Raw genomic sequence first — 13,027 nt, 5'->3', positions numbered from 1 at the left:
ATTTTTGTATATGCCATAAGCAATATGGTGAGAGATCAGGGGAGGATCTAGAGCTCGCTGTTGGGAAGGGTGTTCCCCCTGCATTGTTGTGGATGGGGTGACCATACGTCCTGCATTGCCCTGTATTTTTGGAGCAATCATGGTTTTCTTGTCTTTTTTTGAGAAAAATGCCCCAGGTTTTCCATTTTTTAGTCCAAATTTTTTGAATTTGTTATTTAATCAAAAATATTGATGTGAGCAATTTTCAACGGATTTATTGAATGCAATATTATCATATTCACATTTCTATTGGGGCCATAGGTCCGCGCCATTGAGATAACATAGGCAGTTTGGTCATTAAAACTCTTATCCTGGGCTTTATATTCACTTTATAAACTTACACGTATTTACTGTATACCATCTGAGTGGTGTTCCAGCAAGATGAAATGAATCAGAAATTACAATGGTTTCTGCAAACTATTCCATTCAAAAGTTATAGTTTGGAAATTAAAATGTTTTCTGCAAATTTCATTCTCATTTTTGATTTGGAAGATAGATCGCAACACTCACATGAATTATCTTATCGTTCTTTTGAAACCAACCATGACCGTAGTCTAGACCAGTGGTTCTCAACCTGGGGCCATATGGTCCCCTTGCGGTCCTGAGACATTCTAGGGGGGCCACGGGAGAAAATCAGAAGAAAGGTGGTGAAGGGAGTCATAGAAAGCTGTGAAGAGAAAAACTTTAAAAGTGAAACATGGTTGAAAAATATTACTACTTTGAGAATCCATCAGATCCGTCCATAGAACCAGGGGTATCTTAACCCTTGGGTCTATGTGGGCAAGATCCAGGTCTCCATGTCCATGTCTGTAGTGGAGGGAGGGGTACACAACAAGACGTCTGACCATGAATAATTACATTAGCATTGTAGCATTTTCCTAAAGCTTTTCCCCCCATTTTCGTTTTTTTGCAAAAGGAATTTTTTGTCCAGCTTAAACCCTGAAGAGAGTAGACAGACTGGACTTTGGAAGACTTCCAAAAAAGAATGTAATATATATATATTGTGAGGAGAGCAGAAAAGAATTATCTGTGGTTGCCTATTTTGGCCTATACTAAGACCCTATTTTGGCCAAAAATTGTTTTGTAACCAAGTTATTTCTGACATTTTGCATTGGCTTGAGTCAATCTTACAGGATATTGAAGTAGTGCTATGAAAAAAAAAATTAGTTTTAAAATTTTTCAAAAAAAAGTAATTCTAGGAATTTTTTTTATATTATGCTACGATTATGTTGTCTAAGGGGAGTACCCTCCCCCATCCTACTTTTTCAAATTTTTAGAGTGGGAGCCCTGCAAATGAGAAAATATCATAGAAAAGGCACAGAATTTTACTTTTGGTAGACATCTTGATGTGAAATATTAATCATCATAAAAAAATTAACTTATTAAAAGTCACTTATTATGCTTTATATACTTGTACACTTATCTACTCTATAATATAAGATCACAAACTCGAAGAGGGCCTGTTTCTAAGCAACTGAAATTAGTGACGATCTTATGTTACGGAAATGGGTGACGTTTTTGAGTGACAGAAATCTGTTACAATTTGGGGCCGAGTTTTTATTTAACTCCTGAGGACATCGGGAACCGCTTGACCTGTAGGGAATCAAGTTTTGTGCATGTACCCAGAAGTATGTATACATCACCAGTGCTCCCAGCACACAGGATCCGGGTACCCAGGGTGGGGCATTGGACAGATCTCTTTATGGGGAAATTGACAGGTTTCATTTGAGTCAAGGATGAATACTTGCTTCTCATTGTGCATTGCGCTGCATTGCTTATTGTGACACTGCAAAAATAATGGTGCATTACTGATTGCTGTGCATTGCATATTGTAGTGCATCGCGTGCTGTATTGCTCATTGTAATGCAGCGTTTAATGCGTATTGTGGTGCATTGCGTACTGTAGTGCTTTGCTTATTGCGATGTATCGCATACTATGCTGCATTGCTTATTTGTGGTGTACAATATTACTGATTACACACATTACTACATTACTGATTGTGATGCTTTACGTGTTGTAGTGCACTGAGTGCTGTATTGCTTATTGTAATGCAGTGCTTATGGATTATTGTGGCTCATTGCATATTATGGTGCTTTGTTTAGTGTGATGCATCGCATATTATGCGGTATTGCGGTGCATGAGGTATTGTGCTGCATTGCTTATTGTGGTGCACTGTAAATATTGGCCAATTGTGCATTGTTATGCATTACATATTTTGGTGAATCATATGCCATGTTGCTTATTCTAACACAGTGCTTATTCTGTATTGTTGTACATTGTGTATTGTGCTGTATTACTGATTGTAATACATTGCGTATTGTGCTGTATTGCTTATTGTAATGCATTTCGTATTGTAGTGTATTGCTTAATCTAATGCAGTGGTTATTGCTTATTGTGGTGCACTGTATTGCTTATTGTGGTGCACTGTATTGCGTGTTGTGCTTTGTTGCTTATTGTAATGCAGTGGGTATTGCTATTGTGCTGTATTACTTATTGTGGTGCACTGCCAATACAATGCTGATTTTAGTGCATCACATGCTGTATTGCTTATTATAATGTAGTCTGGTAAATTGCTTATTGCGATGTTTCGCTGATTGCAGTGCATTGTTGATTTTGCTGGTTGTTGATTTGTACTGTTATGTATTACATACTATATTGCTTATTGTAATGCAGTTCCTATTGCGTATTGAGGTGCATTCCGTATTATTCTGCTTTGCTTGATGCGATACATCGCGTTTGCGTATTGTGGTGGATTGCATATTATACTGTATTGCTTATTGTGGTGCACTGCAAGTGGTGGTGCATTACTGTTTGTAATGCATTGTGTATTGTAGTGCATCGCATCTGTATTGCTTATTTTAATAAGTGCTTATTGCATATTGTGGTGCATTGCGTATTATTATGTTTTGTTCAATGCGATACATTGCGTACTGTGGTGCATCGCATATTGTGTGCATTCCTTATCATGGTACACTACTTATTTTGCAGTATTGCTGATGTTGGTGCATTGGTTATTGCTGCATTGCCGATGGTGGTGGTACATTGCATTTTGTGCTGTATTGTGGTGCACTGCATATAGTGGTGGATTGAGTATTGTGCTTTATCGCCGATAGTGGTGCTTTGCGTGTTGTGATACACCATATATAGTGAATCACTACTTAATTTGCTGTATTGCTGATATGGTGGTGCATTGCATATAATGGTGCATTACTTATTGTGCTGTATCACATATGTATGTGCATCAAGTATTCTGTTGTATTTATGATGGCAGTGCATTGCTTATCGAAATCAGAATGGGAAACTGGCAACGAATAACTATTTCGTAGGCATTTGCAGTGCCTGAGGAATATTTTGCTTTATAATTAAAGATGTGACGAGTAGTTATCTCCATTGGAGGAGAATTTTAATTGGCTAATTCAGTGTAAAGCTCATTCATATGAAATTTTTTAATTTTATTTTCATTTGCATGTTTTTTTTCTTCCCCAGGAATCTCTGGAGCTAAATTATGGTGGTCGGCCAATCAGTGTTGAAGAAGCACACAGTCTTATGATAACTTCCAATTATGCTAATCTGAGATACTTAGTATATGTTCATTTATCTCTGTTGGGATTTACCATAGTCCTTCATCAGGGAAAGTAGGTCCTATTCGATTCCTTTCAACTTTTAGTGTTAGTTTTCTGTTGGGAAAACTTCTGGTGTATAAAAAGATTTTTTCTTTTTTCGATTCTTCATTGTCTATTCAACAGCCAATTTTTTTTAAAGGAAACAATGGACTTCATAGACATAACTCTAAAACAGTCTAATTTGCAGCCACTTTTCATAAACATGGGGGGTGGGGGGAGCCCAGTCTTGCTTCAATCAAATTTAAGGTAACCCATCAAATGTTCCACAGAAAATCACAGAAGGTTCGCAGATCTGATACGACTAGAAGAAACAAGTGATTCTGATGATGACGAAAATGAGTACAGTAGGACCTCTGAAATCTGGACACCTCTGGTCATTTTTATTTTCAACAACTTTGATGTTTTTTCTGTATTAGAATTCTGTTCCAACCAGAGTTGATTTAAAACAAAGGTTTAAACCAAACAAGTGGTTTTTTTTCAAAAAATCGCATATATAAAAGTGGTTTAAATAAATTTTTTCTCAAAAAACATCATTTTGGTTCATTATTAGCCAAAATTTTTCTTTCTTAACACATTTTCTATTCTTGGGGTACATTCTGACATCTTTAAATGGTATAAGTGTTTTTTTTTTTCAAAAAAATCTCTTAAAAGTATGTATTTTTTTATATAAATTATCTCTTAGTTGCTATATATATATATAGCAACTAAGAGATAATTTATATCTTTAGCATTTTTTTTTCATTAATGAGGATGGCATCTCGCATCTAAATGATGTAGTGTATTATCTCACAAGTTTTTCCCCTTCACAAAGGAGCAACAACAGTGGACACAAGTGGTCTTATAATCCAATAAAGACACCAGCTGCCTCCTAAAGGACAAAGACCAGTGTACTTTTTACTAGTAGTTTTACTGGTAGTTACATTGCATCACTGACATTTTCTTTCCCATAAGATGGGTTCTCAAACTTTTTCGATTTTCGGCGCCCTTGCTGGATTCAGATTTTTCTAAGGCGCCCTATGTATTTTTACCTCCAAGTACTTTGTAAAAAATGGTTAATTGTGATACATTTAAATCATAAGTGTTTAATTATATCAAAAGATAATTATAACATCAATAATTTTTGTATAGGTTAAGGTAAAACACATTTTAAGTCACACAAAATGCATTGAACAAATTTTAACAAACATATACATCAGAAATGCCGCTGTACTCTAATTTTCCTGGGTATTATTCAAAAACTCGGGGTTCTCTTGTGTGAAAGTGGATCCCTTGAAAAAAATTATCTTAAAAGGGTATGCAGATCTCCACAGCTTTCCTATTTTTCAGAAATGTCCTGTTTTCCTACTTTTGCCGCAATTGTCCTTTTTTACCCCAATTCTCTCCTAGTATTCCTATTTTATCCCTCCCTTTTGTTTATAGTCAATATCTCACTATGAAAATTCCGAGAAACCGCAAAATGTCACTGCTTTCTCTCCCTTTTTGATGTGTTTTATTCATATCACTCACTACTGAAAAAGAAGAGGGAAAAGAAAGGGGGACAACGACAAGCGTATCTTTTCGCCCCTGTGCCTTAGTTAAAGTTCTAAAAACTGAAGTCCAGTGGGAAAAGCGAATCCGTTTTGGAGATTGGTTGCCGTAAATAAGAAGCCAGAAAAGAAGTGGGGGGGGGGCAGGCTCTGTCCACACAAGAGATATTCCATGAGAGAGAAGAAAAGATTAAGTTTTTAAGTATAGGTTTCTCTCCCGGAAACAAGCATTCATCTCAAAAGCTGGGTTTTCCTAGGAGTAGGCTTTTTGCGCCGCGTGAACCCAACTGGATCATTTCGCTTCGGCAGAAATGTGAAGCATAATCATACTACGCATTTGTTTTGCAAGCGTGGAGCATCAGCTCAGGACGGCTATATATTTCTATATTATTTCAACCTAGCGTCAGTTACTCTATCGGTTGCATGCTCTGGTTTGAAGGGAAGGGAAAGAGAACACACAAAAAATGAAGAGAAGATCAATGAAATACGCTGCACACGACACATTTAACTCCTCCAGAAGCAGTCCGCCAATCACAGCCGATGTAAAGTGCTGCCATGGGCCGTATTGTGCTCTGTAGAAAAGCCATGGTACTGTTTTTCTTATTGGGGAATGGACGGTGTGTCGCGCTGGGTGATTCACGTTGCACACGGCACATAAAACCTGCTCTTAAGAAAACCCAGCCTAACAGGATAGAGCTTGTCTGGTTTTACAGGAGGGGGTGGGGAGAGACGACCGATTAACCTCTAGCTAAACCCAGTTTTTTTTTAACCTACAGAAAATAACTTTCGGGTGTCTTAATGTTCGGGGTCATTCAAGTATTAGGTCAGCATCTGTGGGGGTGCCGATTTGCTGACTTTTGATGGGGGGGGGGGTTGGATATGCTTACGTCATCACATCAACCACCCTTTAGAAAAATATGATATATATTCTTAATGGCATCTTACTCTGCGCGCCAAACACGAGTAAAACTTTTCACTAGTTAGTGGGCACCTGAACTAGCATTCTCCCTATTGAGTCCCCTACAGAGCCACTTTAGTGATTTCTAAATACTTAGCGGATCTAAGTGATCCAAAAATGTGTCACGAGTTGCTTGAGTGCTCTGGACCTGTGCTGCACGTCATACAAGTGATGTAGAACCGCACTGGTGGGCGCACCAATGCTCTAAAATTGTCACATGTTACTCAAGGGATCTCTAAATGTGCCACGGATCGCTTAAATGGTCTGGAATTGTGCCACAGATCACTTGAGCGATCTGTGAATGTGCCTCTTGTTTCATTTTTACAACATTAGGTGTGAGAGGGACAGGCCAGCAGCAGAACCCCCAGTGCCACATTTAGTCCGCACAGGCCAAGTGTTTACCGCAGGTCAATGGCTTACAGGTAACACTCTAGTGGCTTGCGGCGCATTTACAGATCACACTTATAACCTGTGGCGCTGTTCTAGATGACTTAATAATTAAGTTGCCAGCGAGACGTTTTCAAATCAATGAAGTAGCCCCACACTCTTCAAAATGTTGAGTTAGGTTGAAATGTGATGCAAGTCATTCAAGTGGTCTGAAAGTTTGCTGCGAGCCATTTGAGTCAGCTGGGAATGTGTCGCAAGTCACTTGGATGATCTGAAAGTGGCCCGCCTGGAAAAGTGTCAAGAGCGCCACTAAAATAATCTATAAAAAATGCATTGAGCCACTTGAAGTGTTGATGTATCACAGACTATTAGGTGACCTGTGTGCTGCGAGACCCTCAAGTGATCTCGAAGCGTGCCACTCAAATGATCTGTAAATGTGCCTCCATTCACTTACAGTAATCTGCAACTGAACTACATGCCATTTAAGTGAACTGGAGGTTTGCTGCAGGTCGCTCAAGTGATATGAAAATGTGCTTGGGGTCACTTAGCTGATCCGGATATATGCTGTTGGCAGCTTGAATGATCTGCAAATGTGCTGCAAGCCACTGAAGTAATCTGGAAGTGTGCCCCATTTAAATTGATTTGATGATCGTTCGTGGGCCACTTGTATGGTTTTGTTATTCGTCCTGGGCCATGTGAGATGACTGGGGGTCATGGGTTAGCCTGTTTGTTTTAAGGCATACTAGGTCCGTGCGTATGCTATTGACGACCTGGATGTCTATGTTTTTTTTCAAAGACGACTGTAGTCGTCTTAGACATTCATGAACGTACGTGGGCCATTCTAATCATTGTATCCTTCAGATGTAATGTTACTCCAGGAGGTGTTACATCAAGGGTGTTCAACATGCAATAGAGTGTGGGCCATTTCATTGATTTTGAAATGTGTCGCGGGTCGCTTAAGCTGACCTGTAAATATGTCTGGGTCAATTGAGTACTCTGGAACTGTGCCGTGGTGATAAGTAAATTTTCTGCTGGCCACCTAAATGATCTGGGAATGTGCCGCAGTACACTGAAAGAATGTGGAACTGTGGTGCAGGTTATTGAGTGATCTTTAAAACTTTCATGGGTCAATTGAGTGCTCTGGAACTGTGCCACGGTGATCTCTAAATATGCTGCAAAATATTTAATGATCAGGGAATGTGCTGCGGGTCACTTGAGTAGTCTGGAACTCTGCTGTGAGTCACTTAAGTGTTGGTGAACAGTGTCGCAGGTCACTTAAGTGTTGGTGAACAGTGTCACAGGTCACTGAAGTGTTGGTGAACAGTGTAGCAGGTCATTCAAGTGATCTAGGAATGTGCCACAGCTCACTTAAGTGAAGTGGAATGGAACACCAGCTCGGGTAACGAGTAATCTGGAACTGTGCCATGGTGATCTGTAAATGTGATGTGAGCCACTTGAATGACCTGAAACTGTGCCGCAGGGTCTCTTGAATGATCTGGAAGTGTATCGCTTAGTTCATTTTTTACAAATTAGGTTTGAAAATGTGGACCACAGCAGATGAGACTGGGGCCACATCCAGCCCGTGGGCAATGGGTTAAGCATGCATGTGCTGCATTTCTATGGCACCTAGACAGTTTTTTTTCTTTCTTCGAAAATCACCGGGGGGGGGGGGGAAAGAATGGATCAAGATCAAGTGGACTTTTCAAGTAACAGTAGAAATTTGATTAATTTCTTTTTAGTTTTCCCATTTGCATTGTTTTTGATCCCACGTTCTGCGAAAATGAAAGCTTTTTTAAATTTGTTAGAGAGAGAGCTTGAGTTTCTTGAAATATCAATAGATAATACTATAATTAAAATATATAAGGTGTGAATCTCGATGACACATTTTTAAATGCCACGATAATTTGGGAATTCCATTTTTTCTCTTCTATTTTTTGTCCGTGGTGTTTCTATTTTTCTTTTTTTTCAAATTTTCACTTCTAGGCCTGAATATGCCATCCCCTATAATTCACTGGTATCTCTATGAATTCTTTTTCCTTCATGCCCCCAGGTCTTATATATATCTTCGTTAAGACTGAGCAGTGGGCCATGTTCTGGTTAGGAGGAATCAAATAAATCATTTCTAAAAACATATTATATCCAAAGGTTCATTTACTTTCATTGTCTACTAGTAGGAAAAGCTTGCATAGAAGCCCATCAATGCTGAGAATTTAACATAGAATTTGGCACATGTAATAAATATAAAACAAATATCCAGTTGATTCCACTTGTAACATTCCCATTTAGAATGTTTTTCTACTTATAGTTGGGGACCACGAAAATAAATCATACCAAGTAATTCTTATTAAGATTTCCTTTTTAAAGTATTTTCCTGCTTACAACGTTTTTATCATGGTTTTTTGAAAACGTTATAAGCAGGATCCACTATAATTAAAAGTTAGAGGCACACATTTATATATGCCCTATAATAAATCTGTGTATAAATTCCTATCTGATTAAATGTAATCAGAAATTATTGAAAGAGCTAAGATTTTATTAATGAAATGGAAAATCAAAGTAAATGAGATTCTCTCTCTCAGACACTTATTCCCCTATTAATATGAATTCTTGCAAAGCGATTTCCTAATAAAATGATTTTATTTCTTTCCCTGATGGCCCACAACTCTGATCTGTCGCCATTTAACCGCCACATATTTCACACCTGAATACGAGAGCTATGTCAGATTTGCAATGTAAACTTAACAGTGTGTGCCCAGCATTTCAAGCATTTTGCATTCATTTGGTGGCCCTATCTATTTAGGGTCGCAGCTAATACTTTCTCAAACAGGGCAAGCGTACAATTGGCATCCCTGGTAATGCAGAAGCAGTTATAAAGGGTGAATTTGGCATCCCCTCTAGTCCAGAGCCCGAAGCAGTAGACATGCCTGTTCTCACCCCCCCCCCCCTCCCCAGTTACGGTTCTGCATCTATCCTCTAAATTGGTAATGTATATTTGTGGGGTGGGTCACTGATCGCCGTGGCAACCAGAGCTTTTTTTAAACAAATATCGAACTAAAAATTGTAAAACCTTTTGAAAATCATATCTTTAGCCGAATACCACTGCTCAATCGTGAGTTACAAACCCAGATTTTAACCAAGGGCAAATTTGTGGGGGGGGGGGGGGATATTTATTTATTTATTTAAATACAAACTACAGGCAAAAGCCCAGTTACAGTTTGCATATATGAATACAAGAAAAACATGTATATACAAAATTCAAAGTTTAAAAATATACATCATCAGTATTACTGCATCTCAGAAATCGGTACAATGGAGAATTTTTCAATGGAGATATTATGGAGACCCGTGTTTTCCCAGATTTAAAATTAAAAATATTTTTGTAGAAAATTAAAATATTGGAAAAAACACTTATACTATGTTAATTTTAAAAAAATTTGAGTGTTAGTGATCCACAATTTCTGTGGAAGAAATCCTTGTGCCCTACCAGAAGCCGCTTCTGTGCACACAACACACACCCGGGATTTTCATGATGTGAAACAGTGACTACCGCATAGCAACTAGATGATAAAACTAGATATTCAAGGTAGAGTTTTTACTGATTCGTTTTTTTTATGATTTTAGAAAATGTTTTGCAATTTAAAGAGGCTTTCCAAATCCTTTAATATTTTTCAAAAAAATGCACATTCACAATCTTTAGGAACAAACCAAATTTGCGCCGTATAGACAGTCTTTAAATAAATAACCAAGATTGTTACAAAAATAGATTCAGGAACAGGCCACATCATAACGCCAAGGCCACATTTGGTCAGCACAGGCCGAATGTTTACTGTGGGTCAAGGGTTACCAAGGGCTTAGAGAGGTAGGGTCGCAATGAATTTCTTGAACAATTTTGGGTTCTTAGCCTTCAAATAGCATTGAAATTAACAAAAATTGATTATAATAACATATAAAGATATTTTGTTTCGAAATTGTAAAAAATATTTTTACAATTCTTTTAAAAAATATTTTGTGGATTAAAAAAATAAATTTTCGATCATCTGGGGGGGGGGGGATCCCCCAATTCAGATTCAGATTCCACCAATAAGCGTTAGGAGGAAGGGGGCAGAGCGCTGACAGGGGGAGGGGGAGAGTTTTGCTGACTTTTTCTGACAAGAGGGGCGAGTCAAAAATTGCTGAAAATTTGCTGACGTAATACTTGAACAGCCCCTATTTTAAAGCATACATGTGCTCAACACATGGCCTAAATATGGCCTGCTTCAAATAGTGCTGGTACACTTACAGATGAATTAAGTGGCTTGTGGCAAATTCTTAATTCAATTGAGCGGCCCGCGGCACATTCCCAGATTGTTTGAGTGAGGGTTTTCCGGGGGGGGGGGGAGGCGCTTTCTTTCTTTCAAACCAAGCACAACTCAGGTCTATTACCATCTATGGGCAATTTACTACCTAGGAAGTTGTGCTGGAAGTGTGTGTGTGTGCCCAGAGTTGCTGCAAATATAAATAATTTTGTAAGCAAATAAAATCTTAAATTGGAGGGGGAATGAATATCACTTTTAGAATTTTTATCATTTATGTGATGCTGTTATGAGTTATATTTTTGACTAATACTTGAAGGTTTTAGAACACTTTGGTGACGACAGAAAGCATGTATGTGGATTGATTATTTTATGAATTCTTATGATGCTGGGTAACAAATCAAAACTTGTAATTTTTGAACCACTTCTACATCTATATTTTTGAGAAGAGGGAAAGTTTGTTTGCAAATTAAAAATAAATTTGCATATGTGCCCCACCCCTTTTTTTGCTGTAAAACTTGTAAGTTATGAAGTTTGCCATGACTCCTTAAAAACTGCTTGAAACTCCTTAAAATGTCCTTAAAAACTCCTTACTTTTCATTTTGAAAATTTTGTATGAACCCTGACATGGGAGCATAAAGGTTTTGCAGGCCTTCCCCCCCCCCCCCCCCAAAGCATCAAAGATTTGTATGATTGATCAAAATATATATGTGTGTACAGTAGAATCTCGATAATGGGACACCATGGGACCAAAAATTTTGTCTGCTAATAGGGAGGTAAGAAACCATACACTGTGAAACCTCATTTGTACGACGTTTGGTTTCGGACGCAATTGGTTCATATACATTTTAATGTTAAAATGTGTATGTGTTACTGCTTGTAAAAGTGATTACACTGGCGGTTATTCACAATCACCTATCATTTTGATAAAGAAAGTTTGATTAAATTTCACTATATTTATCACTTTTACTGGCAATTGTGCATAGTTCTCAAATAAAGTAGGGAAGTCTTATACAAATACAATGCCACAACAGGCAAAATGCCCAACGAGGTGGCTGATAAAAAGATGCCCATAAAAATATGGATGTTATATATTTAAAAAAAAACAGCAACCCAATTAAAAATGCAATTAACACAAATTATAAACAATATATACACATTATAAACAATATATACACATTATAAACAATATATACACATTATAAACAATATATACACATTATAAACAATATATACACATTATAAACAATATATACACATTATAAATATGGAAAAACGTGTAACCTTTCTTTTCTTCATCAAACCAATTAATTATTTTTACAAGATATACAGAAGACTGGATGTTGTGAAGATATTTATTATTTTAGATGTTAATTTTTTAAGGAAGGAAAAAACTCATCTCTGCCTCTACCGGGAGTCGAACCCGGGTCCCTCGATTGCCGGACGAGTGCTCTGAACATATATACGCTCTAGCGAAGGAAATCTCTATCTCCTCTGTAGCTTAGTGGTCAGAGCACTCGTCCGGCAATCGAGGGACCCGGGTTCGACTCCCGGTAGAGGCAGAGATGAGTTTTTTCCTTCCTTAAAAAATTAACATCTAAAATAATAAATATCTTCACAACATCCAGTCTTCTGTATATCTTGTATTAACAAGTGGAGAGCGACATTCATGTCATAATTATTTTTACTTGTACATGATACGTGCATAACACATATTTTGCAATAAAAATTGAATTAAAGTAAATGTAAAGAAGGTAAAAACATTAGTAACTTTATCAGTCTTGTAAGGTTGGCTTTCTTCACACATTATCAATAAACAAAACCAACATTACTATTCGAATTCCCCATCCTGAACCATAGGAATTTGTTTAATTGATTGACTTTACTGTCAATCAATTAATTATAATTGATTGACACACACAATTAATTTTAATTAATTGATGGTTTATTATATTTACCAACATATGCGTGGAATTAAATATAATTTTATATGATAAATTCTCAGTTTATGACAAAAAATTAATAAATTAGAGTTTTCTTGATGTTACAGTTCGCTATTGAGAGCACCCGCTAACAGGGAGTGAAATACAAAAAAAAACCCTGTTCCACGGGACTAGGGATCGGAAAATTGTCCATTAACGGGAAGCGTCCATTAGGGAAATAATCTGAAAGATTAAAATTGATTTCTTATCAAATTTTTAT

The 13,027-nt window shown here is 37.4% G+C and overlaps 1 protein-coding gene across 3 annotated transcripts in view; it reads left to right on the top strand.

The window, feature by feature from the left end:
* Window positions 1-13,027, top strand: part of Tsen54 (tRNA splicing endonuclease subunit 54) — a 104,305-nt gene that overhangs the window by 35,693 nt on the left and 55,585 nt on the right. For all 3 annotated transcript variants that reach the window (XM_089248497.1, XM_089248494.1, XM_089248495.1), the window contains exon 5: window positions 3,526-3,674. In XM_089248497.1, the coding sequence (XP_089104623.1) occupies window positions 3,526-3,674 (149 nt within the window). The remainder of the gene's footprint in view (window positions 1-3,525; window positions 3,675-13,027) is intronic.

This window comes from Pholcus phalangioides, unplaced genomic scaffold, assembly GCF_987345545.1.
Source record: "Pholcus phalangioides strain wild (caught in Gottingen) unplaced genomic scaffold, Ppha-v1.0 ptg000020l_1, whole genome shotgun sequence".
Classification (NCBI taxonomy): Eukaryota; Metazoa; Arthropoda; class Arachnida; order Araneae; family Pholcidae; genus Pholcus; species Pholcus phalangioides.
The sequence above is the reverse complement of the archived record's forward strand: the minus strand, read 5'-3'. Positions and strand labels throughout refer to the sequence as shown.